Genomic DNA, 19677 nt, shown 5'->3' with positions numbered 1-19677 from the left:
CGATAATCCCACCTCAGCTCTCCGAGTAGCTGGGACTGCAGGTGTGCACCACTATATTCAGCTAATTTTTGTGTTATTTGTAGAGATGGGGGTACCACTTTGATGCCCAAGGTGGTCTCGAACTCCTGGGCTCAAACGATCCTCATGCCTCGGCCTCCCAAAGGGTTGGGATTATTACAGGTGTGAGCCACCACGCCCAGCCCAGAACTGTTTTTTATGTTAAGTGAAAAACAGTACAAACTAGGGACGGGCATAGTGGCTCATGTCTGTAATCCCAACACTGGTCCAAGCAGGAGGATCTCTTGAGCACAGGAGTTGCAGGCCAGCCTGGGCAACATAGGGAGGCCCCATCTCTTTTTTTTTTTTGAGACAGAGTCTCACTCTGTTCCCCAGGCTGGAGTGCAGTGGCGTGATCTTGGCTCACTGCAAGCTCTGCCTCCCAGGTTCACGCCATTCTCCTGCCTCAGCCTCCCGAGTAGCTGGGACTATAGGTACCCACCACCACGCCCAACTAGTTTTTTATATTTTTAGTAGAGTGGGGTTTCACCGTGTTAGCCAGGATGGTCTTGATCTCCTGACCTTGTGATCCGCCCGCCTTGGCCTCCCAAAGTGCTGGGATTGCAGGCGTCCCAGCCAGGGAGGCCCCATCTCTTAGGAAAAAAAAAAAAAGCAGGGCATGGTGGCATGAATCTGTAGTCCCAGCTACTTGGGAGGGAGGCTTAGCCCAGGATGTGGAAAGATCGCTTGAGTCTAGGAGGTCGAGGCTGCAGTGAGCTGTGATCATGCCACTGCACTCCAGCCTGAGAGAGAGTGAGACCCTATCTCAGAAAATAATAATACAAAATGGTACCCACACTATGTAAAAATGGGATTTTGTTTCATATGGACGAAAATCTGGTCAAGCAAACAAATGTAAAAATATGTCATATTAACATCATAGGATTATAGTTTTCCCAGTGTCTACTTTTGTCAATTTTTTTGCTATGATTACAATAAGATAAAATACTTTATGAAAAATGAAATAATTATCCCGTATTTGAGCTGAGTCGCCTTAGGAAACTGATACCCAGAGAGGGGAATTAATTTAGCCAATATTACTCAACCTGTGAATAACAAAGCCAGACTTAAATTCTTACCTAAGGATTTTGCCCAGTGCCTGGGCTGTTCTGAGCTGGTATATTGGTTAATTCGGAAGTGATGCCAGCTGTGAGCTTACTGTTTCCTAGCTTCTCTCAATCCACACATAACTGCGATTCTCTTTGTGCCCTCAGACTTCCAACCTGCTTGCTGCTCTTCCAATAGCATGGGGTCTGTACAGCTATTCTGGTACAGGCCTAAGAGTAGCTTTTCATTTGCCTCCATTAATGATTTCTTTCTTTTGGAAGTCCACAAAGCACCTTCCAAAGCCCCTTCCAAGTGCCTTTCAATCACATTCATAAATGATTTGGGGATTATCTACTGCCTTGAATTATTTAGGCCATTGCTTCCCCTCCATTAAAGTGACTCAACTTGGACTCAGTGAAATTTAAGATATTCAAATGAGGACAAAAATGTATTCAGAGAGTTATATTCAAATGAATACAGCCTTCCAACTCATATACACACAGACCTGCCATTTCCTTGTGGAGTAAAGGGGGTTGTCTGCCCCATCTCTTTTTTGAAGATAGCAACAGTTATTCAACTGAGATCTCTAATGAGGATTGGGGAATCCTTACCTGCAGCTACCTGCACTGCCATCCCCTCAACTTCCCTCTTTTATACACACCCCCTTCTCATTCCCTTCCTGGGACCGCCTAAAGCAGGCTTGGGAATTAAGAAAGCATTGGGATTCCAGGCCCTCCAACTCCTCATACTAGGATAAAAATTGAGGTCATTCAGGATGCAGAAATAATCCAAGTATTTCTCAGATTTTCAGGAAGGTGATACAGTCCAGAGCAAAGATTATTCTAACTCAGAACACATGAGAGTGGATGCTAAATTGACTCATTGCCCAGAGCTCTTCAGAAGTGAAGTTCTAGCTATCTGTTTGAGTGAAGAAGATACTGCCTGGAGGCAGAGGATACACAGCCTCAGAGGGCCTCACTTGCCCTTTCATGAGCTTCTACATTCCTAGCATCTGTGTTGTGGCGCATACATGTCCCTGAACAACATCTATTTTTCCAACTCCTTCATCTCCACTCTTTTTTTTTTGGAGACAGGATCTTGCTTTTGTCGCCCAGGCCAAGGGCAGTGGCGCCATCATAGATAAGTGTAACCTCGAACTCCTGGACTCAAGCAATCCTCCTGCCTCAGCTTCCCAAAGTGCTGGGCTTACAGGCTTGAGCCACCATCCTTGGCTATCCTTTTTCATTTTATTCCAGAGTCTCCTAGTTTTTCGCAGGGACAACCTTGTGCCTCTCTTCCACCTCCTCTATCCAAGCTTATAAGTTGGGTCTCCAACCACCCCTCTTCTCTGTTTTGAGTGTAAGAAGTATGGGGAGAAGGAAAGGGTGGGGATGAGAGATCCAATCTCTGAGCCCAGGCACTGTTCCTCACCTCCCTCTACAGGCAGGCTGGGCCTGTCTTTTTCGGGGTTGGGCAGAGGGTGGTGGGGTTGGTGGGAAGAGGAATCAGGGAAATGGTTTCTACCTGCCCCATGATCCTTTAGGCTGATGAATGAGACAATAGAAGATCCCCAAAGAAGGTTTTCATTCCCATGCTAAATAAGGCAGCAAAAATTTCAGACAGAAATAAGGACCCAACTGGTTTAGTGGGACACTGGAGACCAGTAATTTCTAGTCTTGTTGCAACAACCAGATGGCTCCAATCATGTCAAGGAGGGTTATAAAATTCTCAAAAGTGATCATCTTTAAATTTTTAACAGAAATATACCACACAGATAACTGACTGTGTTCTCTCTCACAAATATGTAATCACACCCACACACAAAAAATAAGAATTGGAACTATTTTTCAAGATAATGAATCCCTGTTTTAGACATCATTGCTGAGAGAATCAGGAGTGTTGGGGATGGAGAGATGCTCCAGTTCTCAGGAAGAGAAAGATGGTAGTCTCCCCGCCTCCCCACATTTCCAAAGGAAATGAGGAAAAACCATCTATACTTTTCTTTCCATCTTAAACCTTTCCCTCACTCTCCCTTATTAGCTCTGTACTCTCTGACACATGAAAATAAAAAACAGGGGCCGGGCGCGGTGGCTCACACTGTAATCCCAGCACTTTGGGAGTCTGAGGTGGGCGGATCACCAGAGATCAGGAGTTCGAGACCAGTCTGGCCAACATGGCGAAACCCTGTCTCTACTAAAAATACAAAAACTAGTTGGGCGTAGTAGTGGGCACCTGTAATCCCAGCTATTCGGGAGGCTGAGGTAGGAAAACCACTTGAACCCAGGAGGCGGAAGGTGTAGTGAGCCGATATCGCACCATTGCACTCCAGCCTGGGCAACAAGGGCAAGACTCCATATCAAAAAAAAAAAAAAAAAAAAGGGAGAGGAAAATGGGAAGAACTGAGAAGACGATAAAAAGGAAAATACAGTAACCAGAAAGGACAATGAACAGTGAAAAGGTCAGGGAGAGGGAAATTAAAAGGGCAGAAAAAACACAGAGGGAGGAAGCATCCTGTGACCTGCTCCAGAAGCAAGATATGTGGCTGCACCACACCCTTGAGCAGCAGGGAGCCCCAGCCCTGCTCTCTCCTGGAGCATTGTGGCAGCCCCATCCTATCTCCCAGCTCCATGCGCACACAGGACTAGAAGGGTAAGGCAGGAATAGAGCAAGGAGGTATGTGACAGAGGACAGGCCCAGGCGTCTAGGAGCTGGGCTGTCCTGGCTCCTACCAGGAATAGCTGAAATGTATACAGAAGCAGAGGATCATAGTGTGGAGTGGAGTGGAGTGGAGAGAAGCAAAGGGCAAACAGGCTGCATAAGTAAGTGCTGCATGGAAACAGTCTGAAGGAATGGCCCCTCTCATTCCTTCCTACACAGCAAAGGCAAGGACCCTAGTTTACCTGCCCTCCTACCTCATCCCCATCTCCACCCCCTATCCCTACCCCCACCCTTGCTGCAGAAGTAGAAGCAGAATTTCTTTTTGTTCTTTTTTTTTGAGACAGAGTTTCGCTCTTGTTGCCCAGGCTGGAGTGCAGTGGTGCGATCTCGGCTCACCGCAATCTCTGCCTCCCGGGTTCAAGCAATTCTCCTGCCTCAGCCTCCCTAGTAGCTAATTTTGTAAGAATTTCATAAGCTGCAGCAGCTGTGGTCAATACCCCAACTTCCCACCAGCTTCCTTCTCCAGAAGACAGCAGCAGCAGAAAGAGGAATTAAAAGGAAAGGGTACAATAATAACCCTAAACCTTTTCATCTCAGCAGCCCCCAAATATATCAGCAAGCTCGATTCTCAGCATCTCTTCTTCCCTCCTTGGCTCATAACCAAATGATCAAATAACACTTTGCTGAGAGGAGGCATGAGGCTGTTGAGCCAGCATCACCTCTCCCAGAGTGGGAAGGGGCATCACATTATACACATAAACAGAAGCACCTGTTTCCAGAGGCAGCATGGGGGAGAAAGAGCTCATAAAGAGTCCCAGATTGTTATAAGAAAGATAATAATTTGATGGGGTTAAAATTAAATGTCCAAATTGAGGTTGCTTATGGAATTTAAAGGGGATGTTGAGAACATGGGGTGGAGAGACTAGAAAAGGAAGAAAAGAAGACAAAGAGAAAAATACACACAATATAGTAGACAAAGGGGAGAAACCATAAAAAATACAGCCTCACAAATAAACGCAGAAGCTAAGAGAAAGGAGGGAGCCAGCACCTGGAAAGCAAGATGTCACAGCTGCGGAGGGGGAGGGGAAAGTAGGAGAGCAACAGGGAAGAGGAAAAAAGGCCAAGTAGCCAAAGAGCTGAGAATCAGACCCTTCCCTTCATCTGTCTTCATCTTCTCTGTGACTTTAAGCAGGTGAATTCTTGGGGTATTCTCACAGGGGCTGCTGCCTCATCTTAGCCTGAACAACAGAACCCCCACAATGCCTGTGTGGCATGCCCACACACACCAGTTTGTCCCCAGCTTTCACCTTGTTTTCCTGTCCCCCAACACAGACACACGAGTCACTCTCAAGGCTTGGGGAGCACCCTGGTGTCCACAGGATATAATGGGCTCTCCTCTGCACACACTCACGTTCAGCAGCCCTCAGTACTGGGGCTTTCAGCCCCAGCTCACACTTACTTCCAAAGAGCAGAGGCTGAGGGCTGCTGACTCTTAACAGAGCGATTTAGAACTGTGTGCTCAGGCCAGGCGCTGTGGCTAATACCTGTAATCCCAACACTTTGGGAGGCCGAGGCGGGCAGATCACTTGAGGTCAGGAGTTCAAGACCAGCCTTGTCAACATGGGGAAACCCTGTCTCTACTAAAAAAAAAAAAAAAAAAAAAAAAAATTAGGCTGGGCACGGTGGCTCACGCCTGTAATCCTAGCTACTCAGGAGGCTGAGGCAGGAGAATCACTTGAACCTGGGAGGCAGAGGTTGCAGTGAGTCAAGATCATGCCATTGCACTTCAGCCTAGGCAACAAGAGCAAGACTGTCTCAAACAAAACAAAACAAAAATTAGCCAGGCGTGGTGGTGGGTGCCTATAGTCCCAGCTACTCGGGAGGTTGAGGCAGGAGAATCGCTTGAACCTGGGAGGCAGAGGTTGCAGTGAGCCAAGATTACGCCACTGCACTCCAGCCTGGGCAACACAGCGAGACTCTGTTTCAAAAAAAACAAAAAACAAAAAAAAACATAGAACTGTGTGCTCAGTGATCCAATGAAGGGGATTCCCACACAGTGATCCTCCATTTTCCCCAGGCTGCCAGTGCTGCACTGGTTTCACAAGCTCTGAAGCTCTTTAATGAAGACAAAAGGAGAGGCAAAATTGCCCAGTTCCTGACTTCTCCAGCACACCGAGGCAAGATTTCTGGGAGGAGAGCTATGAGCAATGATGAGGTCATCTGAATGAGTGCCATGCAGGCACAGCCCCTCACTGAAGGGAAACAAAGACCAAGATATAGTTGTTTAGGAATACGAGCGTGGGTGTCAAAACCCTGGAGTTGTGCTTTCCAGTGGGCCTGAGACAGAGACAAAGTGACATGATGTTTAGAGAGCAAGAAAGAGATCGAAAGGGAAGAGGGCAAGCAGTCTCAGGCTTCCGTGGTAGGAAATAAATAATGTCCAGAAGGGACTGGCTCTGAAGTGGACCAAATGGCTCTCCTGTCCCATGTTTATGAGGTCATGGACCATTAAGCCAGCCAACCTACGGATGTCTTCATAAGACTTTACGAGATTAGACTGGGGAAACCCTATAACTCAGCAAGAAAGGAAAACAAGAGGGGAGAATTGCAGATAAGAGATGGTAGAAACAAGTGCTCCGCTCCAGAGGCCTCATGTATCAGTGGGAGGATGTCTGGGTTTGGGGACCCCTTCATCTTCCTCACTTCTCTCTTGAGTTTCTATCTCCATTAGATTCAGGGCTACATCAGGCTTATATTATTCAATAATTTCTTGATTATCCACATACTTATCTCCTCCTAACTTCCAACTGACCTCACACCATGTTCCTGACCTGCAAGCCTTCCGTCCTCAGTGAAGTTTCTTTCGTATTTTTTTTTTTTTTTTTTTTTTTTGAGACGGAGTCTTGCTCTGTCACCCAGGCTGGAGTGCAGTGGCGCGATCTCGGCTCACTGCAAGCTCCGCCTCCCGGGTTCATGCCATTCTCCTGTCTCAGCCTCTCCGAGTAGCTGGGACTACAGGCACCCGCCACCACGCCCAGCTAATTTTTTTCTATTTTTAGTAGAGACAGGGTTTCACCGTGGTCTCGATCTCCTGACCTCGTGATCCGCCCGCCTCGGCCTCCCAAAGTGCTGGGATTACAAGCGTTAGCCACCGCGCCCGGCCAGTTTCTTTGGTATTTGTGAAGCAAATCAGAAAGATAAAATACAAAGTTTACAAATTCACTTATTTTCAAACCTGATTTAGATTGTATTTGCTTGATGTGGTATTCCATAAATTCTAATAGCCATGAGATGACTCTTCTAGGGATCCCTAGGTTGCTGAAGGCTAATATTTATTATCTGAACCATTAGGAGCAGAGAAGAGCATAGAAACCAGGAAAGGTACACACTGAACCAGTTAAGGAAATAAGAGTAGGAAACAGGATAAGCATTATCCTATTTCCTCAGGCTTGCGCCAACCTGTGGTTATTTTAGAAAGTCAGACACCAGTAATCCTTAGAAAAGAAGCCCATGTTCTCCAAGTCTTGTTGCTCTTTCAGAAACTGAGCTGACACTCCAGGGCCCAAATTAAAGAAGGGGCGTAAGACCCAGATCTTTAAACCACCACTCAGAATCCATATTTGAAAAGCAACCATTTATTAGAACCAATACAAGAGTATGAAAAGGGGGAAAAGAGGAGGGTAGAAGAGGGGGAGAGAATGAGGTCTGCATCAGATGTCAGTTATGGAAACACATAAATGCTTACTTTTTAAACATTTACATTTAAAAGGTGAACATATATATAGACCACTTATACATTAAAAAAAAAAATCTAAAGCAGACATGTTTGGCTGAAATAAAACCAAGAAACACAACCAAAACTCCCCATAAACCTAAAAGTCCATGGAGAATTCAATTTCTCGTTTCCATTCAGAAATCTGGCTACAAAGTGATTTGTTTGCTACTTGGGACAGTACAGAGTGCTGAAAGAAACCCAGCTCTTGAGTCTCTTAGATCCCATCCTGTAGGAAGTGGTGGGAAAGCCAGCGGACCATGGGCAAGTCAACTCCTGGCTACTTGACAGGGAGTCAGACTGTGCTCTCTCCATTCCCCAGGACTCCACAGAACCATCTGGTACTGCTAGTGCTGGGTGAACAGTGAGAGCAGAGTCCACAAACACAGAGAACCAGAATGTGACCGCAAGGAGCCAGGACCTTGTGCTTTTTCATGGATTACAAATCTAGGGCCAAGGAGAGGGAAAGCAGAAAGAGCCCTATTGGGAAGAGGAGCTGGCTGTGCCCCTAAACTGAGATGGAAAGAGTAAGGCTCTTGAGCCCACACCTGGGCAAGTAGAAATAGTGTCCAAAGTTTTCTCAAACCAGAGGGAGAAAAGGTCAAGGTTAGGTTCAGACTGCAGACACTAAGAGATGACAGATGTTGAATACAGTGAATCGGATGAAGCCTTAAGGATCAATGCCCAATTCTGAATGTTATACACATTTCTAGGAAAAATAATTCCAATGTAGCTTTTTTTTGGGGGGGGCGGGTAGAAATAAGGTGGTCACATTTATTCAATCAGCTGGTCCCTATGAGGAAGGAGAGGCCCGGGTACAGATACCACAAAGGGGTACAGTGACCCAGCTGTCCTGGGACTGGTTGGGGAGTGGTAAGCAATGACATAAATCAAAACCATTGAGGGTTGCTTTGATCCTGAGACAGTCTGAGTCTGCTTCAAACCCATGGGGAATGGAACTTTAATCCCCAACCTGCAGAGAGAAATAAGCAGTAGCATCCCTGCCTCACGATTCTCTAATCCAATGCTCTTGAATCTGAAATGGCCTCCCTCTGTGGATGCAAGACACAGAAAATCCCAAGTGCCTTCCCCAACAACATCCTAAGTAAGTCTGGACTAGTAAGATTCCAACATTCATGAAAACACTGTCAACATCTGAACTAGCAGCTTTGATGAGGGGTGGGGGGCAGAAAATTTGCCGAGTCACTAAGTAGTTCCAGTCTTGGAGACAGCTCAGTGAGGACCAAAGCCTGTGTGTCAGGCTTAAACTCCAGCTCAAGACATCCTCCACAGAGGACCCTGAAGTATTCTATTAACTTGGATTTACAATGCCTCACAACAACACCCCTGTGAGGTAGGTCAGTATTATTAACCCCATTTGACAGATGGGGAACTGAGGCATTGAAAGAAGTGACTTGCCCAAGGTCAACCATTATCAATCAGTTGAGGAGGTGGGCACACAGAGTCAGCATCCACTCAATTTTTGTTCCATTTCCCAGAGCATTTTACTTCTCAGAGTATACTTGGGAGCAGAGGGAAATTGGCAGGATACACCTCATTCCGCAAACTAGATTAATTCAATAACTGAAGGGTATTAACTGAGGGCCTATTATTTATCTAGTATAATGTAAGGAATCTTGGAAAAATGAACTGCTTCTGAAAGTCATGTTATAGATGTTTTGAAAATAAAATTACATCTTTAACATTAAGGACATGAATTCTTTTGTAAAGAAATATTCACTTTATCTTAAGAGGTGAAGGACTAAGTCACACTGATTTCTCAAAGTTTTATATTGAGTAACCTGAATTCCTAAAATCCAGAAAGCAAGATCACATTCCAACAGAAACAATGAATAAGAACCTTTTCCCCAGTGGTGGTTCTTGGTAGCGCTCTTATAAAGCTGCAAGGTTGGTGGCGTGGGAATCCTAGCACCACAAAACACCCACTTACTACATCACATCCCTCCCCACAATACCCAGAGGGCTGCATTTTTCCAACCTTTCTGCCTCAGCTCAACTTCAAGAGTTTCAGCATCTTCAAAAACACCTCAAGGGTAAAGATACAAATGGTGACCCCTGCTTTTCTATTCAGGGAGAGGGGATGAAAATATTCTCTGTAACTAATCATATAGACTCTTGAATTCTTTCCTCCTGCCAGAGACGTAACTCTTTAACAAAAAAAAAAGGTAGAAGAAAAAAGTTATGTATTTTCTCCCCCTTTGGATTTACTTTGGATTCTGGTAGAAATCATTATGTCTCTTATCCTAAACTGAGGAGGTGAGGGGTGAGGGTGATACGAGACAGACACTAAACCCACCACCAGCCCTGGTTTAGAATCCAATCCTAAAGCTACCGGAAACCAGAAAACACTGACTTGAGCCTTGAGAGTGCTGTGACATTAAACTGTCTTTTCAGGTGTTCTCAAAGAATTTCTAGGCAGAAAGCCTCTCCTTTCTTCCATACCTCTTCACAGCAGCCAGTGTAGCAAGTCCCCACATATAACAGAAACTCAAAAGATGATTTATCAACACATACAGTAAAATGTTCACTAGGGGCCGGGGTGTGGTGGCTCATGCTTGTAACCCCAGCACTTTGGGAGGCTGAGGCAGGTGGATCATTTGAGCCTAGGAGTTGGAGACCAGCCTGGGCAACACAGGGAGACTCTGTCTCTACAAAAAAATTTTTAAATAATAAAATTAGCCAGGCACCGTGGTGTGCCCCTGTAGTCCCAGCTACTTGGGAGGCTGAGGCAGGAGGATCATTTGAGCCCAGGAAATTGAGGCTGCAGTGAGCTGTAATAAAGATACTGCGGCCGGGCGCTGGCTCACGCCTGCAATCCCAGCACTTTGAGTGGCCAAGGCGGGTGGATCACAAGGTCAGGAGTTCAAGACCAGCATGGCCAAGATGGTGAACCCCGTCTCTACTAAAAATACAAAAATAAGCCGGGCGTGGCGGCAGGCGCCTATAATCCCAGCTGCTCGGGAGGCTGAGGCAGAGAACTGCTTGAACCCGGGAGGCAGAGGTTGCAATGAGCCAAGATCACGCCACTGCACTCCCGCCTGGGCAAAAGAGCAAGACTCTATCTCAAAAAAAAAAAAAAAAAAAAAAAAAAAAAAAAAAAAAGGTTCAATATGGATACTCTAGGTACAGGAACCATTCCAAGACTTAAACAGATTTTTTTTTTTTTGGTCACTGATAGCTGATCACATTAAACAGGTACAGGTGCTAAGAAACTTTAAGACTGATCTTTTGGCAATGACAGTTTAGGTTAACTCTGGAATTCCTAAAACTAAAAAGAAATCCCTTAAAAAAGGTTGACAAACTGGCCACTTGGCCTTGAATCGACTGTTAGGGTCACACCTGCCAATGCCAGGGAACATCACAAAAAAATAGAGAATGGCAAGATAAAAAGTTCACTGCATTCAATTTGGCCCAATTTCTTGATAATAGTTTCCTATTAGATTTTCCGATTAATACTGCTGGCTCTTACCTAGGCTGTGATAATTAGGTTTTGATCTATTGTGACATTAATGATCACAATCAGTTGACTTTGAAATTGTCTTAATTAATGGCTCTTTCCTTGTCAGCTTTTGCCTCCAGTGCAGGATTCATTCCCTTCCCCACTGCCTTGTTTTAACTCCTTCTCTTACTGACCTCAGAAACAAGTAGCATTGGAGGATCACTTTCTTCCCATAAAACAAGACTTTAAACTATTTTAAAACATTTCTCTTGACAGAGAAGCAATATGAGATGATGTTAGATGAAATGAAGATCAGAATGAAAAGGCAAGAGAACAAGCTGTCAGTGAATAGGAAAAATTCCATCTTAGAAAACAACCAAAGTCAAGCACAATGTTAAAGTGACAACATGTTGAAGTAACTCTAAAAAGACAAGATGAGGTAGATTAAAATCCAAGAAAGTCCGCACAAGCAAAAAGAAACCAGAATTGTTTTTATGAAACTACCTAAAAAACTTCACACTTTAACTTTCCAGAACAGTTACTCTTAATTCCTGGGAATTTTGACTTCCAAAGTTAGTCAACTCTCAATTATCCAGGCAGAAATAAATATCTTTTTCTTGTGGTCACCCATGGGTCAGAATCGACAACATCCTTACGCTCAGGCTGTTTCTTAATCCAGCTAGGCTTCGATGATTAAATCTGAGACTCAGATTTAATATACAAGGTATATGTATTTCTGGCAAAGGTTTCCACATAAATGATACAATTCTCTGCTTAGAAATCACCCTCTCGGCCCGGCACGGTGGCTCACGCCTGTAATCCCAGCACTCTGGGAGGCCGAGGCGGGTGGATCATGAGGTCAGGAGATCGAGACCATCCTGGCTAACATGGTGAAACCCCGTCTCTACTAAAAATAAAAAAATTAGCCGGGCGTGGTGGCAGGCGCCTGTAGTCCCAGCTCCTCAGGAGGCTGAGGCAGGAGAATGGCGTGAACCCAGGAGGCGGAGCTTGCAGTGAGCCGAGATTGCGCCACTGCACTCCAGCCTGGGCGACAGAGCTAAACTCCGTCTCAAAAAAAAAAAAAAAAAAATCACCCTCTCCTCACTATTGAATAAAACTGCACTGCTCAGAGTAGATGCTCAGGTATTAACAGATGTGCTCCAAGCCTTCTCTTTAGAAAATCTCTTGTCATTGGAAAGCATGTCCCTGTTTTAGGCTTAAAGGCAGTAAGTCTCATGTTCACTTCTCCAAAAGGGATGAGAAATTGAAAAAGGTGTGAGCAACTCTGGTCAAGTGTCCATAAGGAATATGTTGTTATAGAACCCACAATAATGTAACACAACTCAATCTGCAACATAGTTAATGCTTTCCACAAGCAAAGATTAACTCTACCACTACTTTGGCCAAGAATCTAAACCAGGGATGAAAATGAGGAGTTCTCGGCTGGGCGCCGTGGCTCACGCTTGTAATCCCAGCACTTTGGGAGGCCGAGGCGGGTGGATCACGAGGTCAGGATATCGAGACCATGGTGAAACCCCGTCTCTACTAAAAATACAAAAAATTAGCCGGGCATGGTGGCGGGCGCCTGTAGTTCCAGCTACTCGGAGAGGCTGAGGCAGGAGAATGGCGTGAACCCAGAAGGCGGAGCTTGCAGTGAGCCGAGATTGAGCCACTGCACTCCAGCCTGGGTGAAAAAGCGAGACTCCGTCTCAAACAAAAAAATGAGGAGTTCTCAATCCCAACTCACCTGTTTTCTCTTTCAGTAATAACGGCATTTCCAACCCTCCAGCTATATTTATTTCCTGGAATATGTTCTTGTGTTCTATGGCCAGCTGGCTCAGTTCACCCAATGTTATAGGTCTTTTCCACATATAAGCCAAAATTAATGTCAACTTCTTACTCCAGGGCTACAAACTATACAACATCAGCCAGTCTGTCTCTGCCCCCAAGTCAGAAATGTGTATTGGTTTATAGCATTTATTATACCAAACTATTTTTTTTTTTAACAGAAACAGTTTGTAAGCACTGAAACTATTAATGGTCAGTTCATCACACAACAGTATGAAAGTTATTTGAGGGCAGGGATGGCCTCTTTCTGAACTTTGTATCTTCAGGCCAAAAAAATGTCTGTTGAATGAAATCAATGTTGATGTACAGCAATGTGGCTGGAATTTAGAAAGCTTAATAAAAATTGGGTGAGAGGGGCATCTAATTCAGAACATGTTTTTGGGTGTAAGGCTAGTATCATCTACTTTTGAAAACATAATTTTTATGATTAGTAGGTAAAGGAGGCATGAAACTGCAATACTCTGGCTCCGGACCTTTCCTCTCTGCCTTGCCACAGGCATGCTTGGTGGTCTGATTATAAAAATATGGATCTTAACACTATAATTTTTATTCTAAAATCTCAACCAAAAGGATGGGATCATGGGTGCAAAGTGGGTTTTTCCTTTAAATTGTGAGAAACCATTTCCACATTTCAGATCTAATGGGGTTCTCATGACATTGCAAAGTAGTATTTTATGCCCTCAAAATTGAATCTTAAGGTAGGGACAATTGCTCCCCAGGCCAAACACGGATCCCTCCAACCCCTCACTGTACCTTAGGAAAGCTGGGGTAAACTACAGATTCAATAAAATCTCAATATGAAAATCCCAAAAACCTTCCCCAATGCCCTGTGGTTTGGCCTGAACATAGGGAAAATGGACTGCAGGGTGGCTACAGAACAGGAACGAAGAGTTAAGAATAATAAATACCTAAGTTACGGGGACAGGACCAATCCTTCATTAATGACACAAAGTAGAATGCACAAAGTAGGATGTGGTATGGCTGGGGGACAGTCAAGGACCATCTAGACTTTTAAGTGTTAGAAGCACCACAGGTCCAAATGCTCCGCAGAGTGGACCAAAACTGGATTTTGTCCATGGCAACACTGTTCTCCACTATTCTGTCTATAATGAGAATATATCAATAGCAGGAAAACTGCTTTCACACATGGCAAACTGCGAAGAAAAACAAGGATAACCTCAGACCACTTTTACTTGCTGTAAGTGGGAGAAAGAAACAAACAAAAAACCCCAGCAAATAATGGATTTTTCATGAACAGAAAAGCAAATATAAATGCAGTTGATAAACTAGAAAGCAATCATCAACTAATTGCAGAGTATAAAGAAAAGATACCCAAAAATCCTTCTCAAAATAGCACCCCAGTGGATGGTAGTCCAGCTTTCCAGCAACCATGGCCTACATCAAATGAAGAAGACTTCGATTTTGATACCAACAATGTCCCCAAACCAAACTTAACAAAGCTAATGAATGCTTCTCAGCAATTCAGGAAAAATTTGGAAACAAATATAGCATTGTAAGCAAAAAACAGAAGCTTGTTTTGGGGACAGGAATTCCGAGAGTCTGAGTGAAGATGTGGTTGGAAGCCTTCTCAAACATGCAAGTCCAGGGCTTTTCTCATCTTGCCTTCCCATCACCTGACCCTCTTCTGAAACCACCCCTCAAGTCTTTAGCAAAGTCAGGTATTACAGAGGACAGAGCAATAAAGAGGGCAACTGGAATTTTAAAAAATTGTATTACTGAAAGTGCTCCAGGAGAGCAAACAAATAATGATAATTTTATTTTTGTGCACAAAAATTAATAGAGGTGGCCAGGCACGGTGGCTCACACCTATAATACCAGCACTTTGGGAGGCCAAGGTGGGCAGATCACGAGGTCAAGAAATTGAGACCATCCTGGCAAACATGGCAAAACCCCATCTCTACCAAAAATACAAAAATTAGCTGGGCATGGTGACGCACACCTGTAATCCCAGCTACTCGAGAGGCTGAGGCAGGAGGATCGCTTGAACCCAGGAGGTGGAGGGTGCAGTAAGCCAAGATTGTGCCACTGCACTCCAGCCTGGTGACAGAGCGAGACTCCATCTAAAAAAAATAAATAAATAATAGAGGTGAATGTCTGCATTAGGATCAAGACAAGAGGAAGACAGACAATCACCTTGGAATTCTGAGACTACCTCCAAGAATCATCCACGGAAGGATGTCAGTCAGCCATTTAACGAGGGCTACAGATCAAAAAGGAAAAAATACAGTCAGTGGACAAGTAGAAGAGTCTCCTGAGAAATATCCTTATTTGAAGAGGCAGCAGGAGTTGATAGAAAACATAACTAAAACAGTAGAAGACACTGTTAAATTTGAATCTGGATCCTACATAGCTTCTCCTCTGGGATCTACTGAGGAGTGAAATCTAAATTAAGATTTAGCTTAGAAAGCATGAAGATAGTATGTTCCAATTTTAAATAAAAATTATATTGTCTGAAAGACAATACAATTTTAGTACTGGGGGAAAAAAAACTAGATTGTTATATAAAGAAGAAAACATCATGGTTCTCTCCAGGTTTAAAATGGGTGTTCCCATGCAGGCTGATTTTCCTGGCATTTGATCTTAACTTGAAGGCCATCTGCCCAGCCCAGTGATCAAAGAGCTGCTAAGCTGTCCTTGGTAGACTCTACTGGGCAAAGCTGTGCTATAACTAACTCTGAAGAAAGGGAGATCTCTTAACGTTGATTACTGAAAGGATTAGAAAGATGTTGTGAAAGAGGACTAAACACAAGAAAAATAAATTTTTAGCATTTGAGACCTAGGTGTTTAAGGGTGCTTAGCTCTTAACTATTAACTCTTCTGAGGGGAGAAAGCTCCATGAAACAGGTTTCTGTTTGAGGCTGTAATTCTTCTAGGGCAAGAACATCTACTCAACACTAACAAATGCTGGAAGCAGGCATCTGATTTCCTTTGTGCTAAGGGCTGAAATCAATACTGGCCTCTGGCTCCCTACATTCCTATAGAACCAGCTGCAGGTAGGCAGGAAGAGAACAAAAGTTGTTTTGGTGGCACTCAGTACAATAAACCGAAGACAAAAAAAGACAGAGTAAAGTCTATTAAAGAGATGATAAGTAGTAGATGATACAGGGGTTATTTCAGTAAAAGAATATCAGATTTGGCCGGGCGCGGTGGCTCACGCCTGTAATCCTAGCACTTTGGGAGGCCGAGGCGGGCGGATCATGAGGTCAGGAGATGGAGACCATCCTGGCTAACACGGTGAAACCCCGTTTCTACTAAAAGTACAAAAAACGAGCCGGGCATGGTGGCGGGCGCCTGTAGTCCCAGCTACTCGGGAGGCTAAGGCAGGAGAATGGCCTGAACCTGGGAGGCAGAGCTTGCAGTGAGCTGAGATTGCACCACTGTACTCCAGCTTGGGCTACAGAGCAAGACTCCATCTCAAAAAAAAAAAAAAAAAAAAAAAAAATCAGATTTTTATGAATGTCTTAAATATTACCTATAACCACAGCAGCCACGTGCCCCAGGTTTCTCAGAACCAATCTCAGTACCAAATATTGTCATGTTCTTTGTCCACATACTAGGTTTTTGGTTTTAAAAATATGGTCGCTGCAGTTTACATGCCCACTGCTACTGGGAGGCATACACTGGGCCACTTGGATAGGCTGTCATTTTCTGCAAATCAAGTGACCCAAATCACCTCCTCAGGAGCTCTGGCCTATTTTTGTCCTATTCTTGTCCTAACTGATATCCTTGGCTACATTTATGATAAATCTGTTTCCTGACCATTCTTTCCTTCTTTTAGATACCGATCAGATTAAGTACAAGCAATTGTCAATTATCCAGCACTTGATCTAGGCCTTTAATTCCTTCAGAGAGAGAAAGAATATAGAGATAAAACTCCCACCCACTTGAGGTATGGTTTATGAGCTCTTGCCCAATCACATTACCATTCAGAAGGATTTTCCTGGCTGACTTAAACCAAAAGCTTCATTGTTCCAGTCTGTCATGTCACTGCAGCAACAGCTGTCACCTCAATTATGCAGTATAATTTTTGACATAATTTATATAAGCACACAGAATTCAATCAGCAGCTGAGCAGGGAAGCAATGTTAACAAATGCTATGAATGGGTATATGATTTGCATATTATGTGGCTCATCTGTGGACTGGAGCAATCCATCCATTCCCCTCATTACTGTGAATAATCTAGAAATGGTAGATGCTCCTGGCCAGACAGCTGTATGTTTTAAAAATCAAAAGCAACAAGAAAAGCAGCCTCATGGCTAGTGCGCTCTAGAATTAAGGCTATATTAAGCATTTATTCTTATTTCCTCAGCTTTGGGGCTGGGACAAGGATCCTCAAAACCCTGCTATTTCCTTACTTTTAATGGTGATTCTCTAGCCCTCCTCAACTACAAAAAGAAAAGGATAAAGTAGGGCATTTCTTGGGCGACAAAGGCAGAAGGATATGATCAGACAAATTTCTCAATATAATAGCAACGCAAGAAGAAGCCAAAACGAAGTATTTTGCTGAGTAAGGAGAAAAGGTTGTGTCAACATGCTAATGCTAGGGCCTGTCACTTTCCAAGGTGACAGTCTTTCAGGAACATGCCTTTATTTTTATTTATATTTTTTAGAAACAGGGGGTCTCACTACATTGTCCAGGCTGGTCTCAAACTTCTGGCTTCAAGCAATTCTCCTGCCTCAGCCTCCCAAAGTGCTGAGATTACAGGCGGTAGCCACTGTGCCTGGCCATGAAAATTCATTTTAAAAAATAAGATACAACTATAAGTTTGAGGGTAGAAAAAGGGAAGAGCATTAATATTTTGGGGACTCTTGATGGTAAATCCAGGAGCCAAGAATGCAGGAGACATAACTGCTATGAACACTTAAAATTGGTATTGTGGCCAACAGCTCACCTCTAAAACTTCCCCATCGAAAATAATGGCATGGAAAGGAAACTCGGGTCCACTGAGAAGTGAGGGTCAGGTTTGAAGCCTCTTTGGTAACAGGAATGCTTTGGGAGGCCACAAAAGTTGGCAGGGTTGGAGGGTGCCTAGCACCTTGGCACAAGCAAGCACCAGGCAATCACTCACACCTACATAAATATACAGTCTAAATATGAGGAATGGAAAGAAATCATACATACATACCATATGTGATAATAAAGACAATTGTACCCTACCCCATCATCCTCATGTACTATAGCTAAAAATCTCCACAGTTAATAATCTTGTCATTTTATCACAAATTGATATCACTTTACAGAAGCAGAAGTAGGGAGTGCTAAAAGCGATACCAAAAGTCCTGGGGCAAAAAGAGTGTCTTGACAAATTTCAGTGTAAAATTTCAAATCTTCCAAAGGATGGAGTAATTCTGGGAGGATGAGTGAGGATGAACAACAAAAGGTGGCCCGGAAGACCACACCAGAAACCCTGTATTCTCCTGGGTAGAGCTGAACAAGGTTGGGAAAGCCCCAACAGGTAGGCAGTTGCTATTAGCTTTTTAACAGATGGGCAAAACATCCTTTCCATCTCAACATGTCAGAACAAAGGCCAGCTAGTCAGCAGCATGTTCTAAGAACCAAAGCAAGAAACCAAAATTCAACATCATTGTAACAAAATCCCCCAATCTAAAAAGCGACCAACCCTGAAAAGATCAAGACTCTAAGGTGATTAAAAAGTTAAAACTCATCTTGAGGTCACAGGGGAGCAGAAGGAAGAGATCAGGGCAAAGGAAAAAAAAATTGTGGGTATTACACTCTATGTAAATGCCTGGTCTTCACAGAGAGACACTTATCATTAATCAGACCATCAGTTATGTTACAAGAGAACCAATACCAACATTTCTCCTGTGGAGCACAGTGATAAGCACATTTTTTATGGATGTGTTTAGGATAGAAAGGGGTGGGTAGAAAGGAGAGGAGGCAGGGAGGTGAATGTATTATGTACAAAGAGAAATGACAGAGACCATCGCCTCCTTTAGCTCTTTGCTGTTTCTTTCTCTTTGTTTTCCGCATCCTCAGGATATGCATGCCATGTCAGTCTCTCTTCATAAAATGCTATCACAATTTGTGGACATTTCACATTAGCTTCTTTTGCAAGAACCAGGTCAGCTTCATCTGTATCTTTCCTGGAGAGAAAGAATATGAGACTTAAAAGGAGAGGAAGAGTGAAAGAATCTGTCCAGACATACGTTTATCTCATTGTATGGATTTAGTTGACTTGATTTCCTCCTCACCTTGGTTTCAAGGTGAAAAGGACGCTTTATTTTCAAGAAGAAATTTAAGTAAATGGATTAATAGCTAATATATTATACAGAAACAGATGTCTGTAGCTAGAATTCAGATGTAAACCATGGTAGGCTTAGGTTAAAAAGATGAATAATAAATAATATTAATCTGCTTCCAAAATTTTTATTTGTGAATATGAGCATGTGAGTGAACCCAATCAAACCTACATTCAGGGGCTGGGCACGGTGGCTCAGACCTGTAATCCCAGCACTTTGGGAGGCCGAGGCGGGTGGATCACGAGGTCAGGAGATCGAGACCATCCTGGCTCACACAGTGAAACCCTGACTCTACTAAAAGTACAAAAAATTAGCCAAGTGTGGTGGCGGGAGCCTGTAGTCCCAGCTACTCGGGAGGCTGAGGCAGGAGAATGGCATGAACCCGGGAGGCAGAGCTTGCAGTGAGCTGAGATAGCGCCGCTGCACTCCAGCCTGAGCAACAGTGCAAGACTCTGTCTCAAAAAAAAAAAAAAAAACCCACATTCAGCTCTATTGATTATGCACAAGTCAATTATACACAGGTTGGTCAATCCAGTTTCCAGATCATCTAA

General features: G+C 43.8%; 1 protein-coding gene across 3 annotated transcripts in view; it reads right to left on the bottom strand.

The window, feature by feature from the left end:
- Nucleotides 1–7381: 7381 nt before the first annotated feature.
- Nucleotides 7382–19677, bottom strand: part of CBX5 (chromobox 5) — a 49001-nt gene continuing 36705 nt past the window's right edge. For all 3 annotated transcript variants that reach the window (XM_055251111.2, XM_055251114.2, XM_055251112.2), the window contains exon 5: nucleotides 7382–18970. In XM_055251111.2, the coding sequence (XP_055107086.1) occupies nucleotides 18820–18970 (151 nt within the window). In that variant the 3' untranslated portion in view covers nucleotides 7382–18819. The remainder of the gene's footprint in view (nucleotides 18971–19677) is intronic.

The sequence above is a fragment of the Symphalangus syndactylus genome, chromosome 17 (assembly GCF_028878055.3).
Source record: "Symphalangus syndactylus isolate Jambi chromosome 17, NHGRI_mSymSyn1-v2.1_pri, whole genome shotgun sequence".
Lineage (NCBI taxonomy): Eukaryota > Metazoa > Chordata > Mammalia > Primates > Hylobatidae > Symphalangus > Symphalangus syndactylus.
Note: the sequence above shows the minus strand (reverse complement) of the source record. Positions and strands in the feature narration are given on the sequence as shown.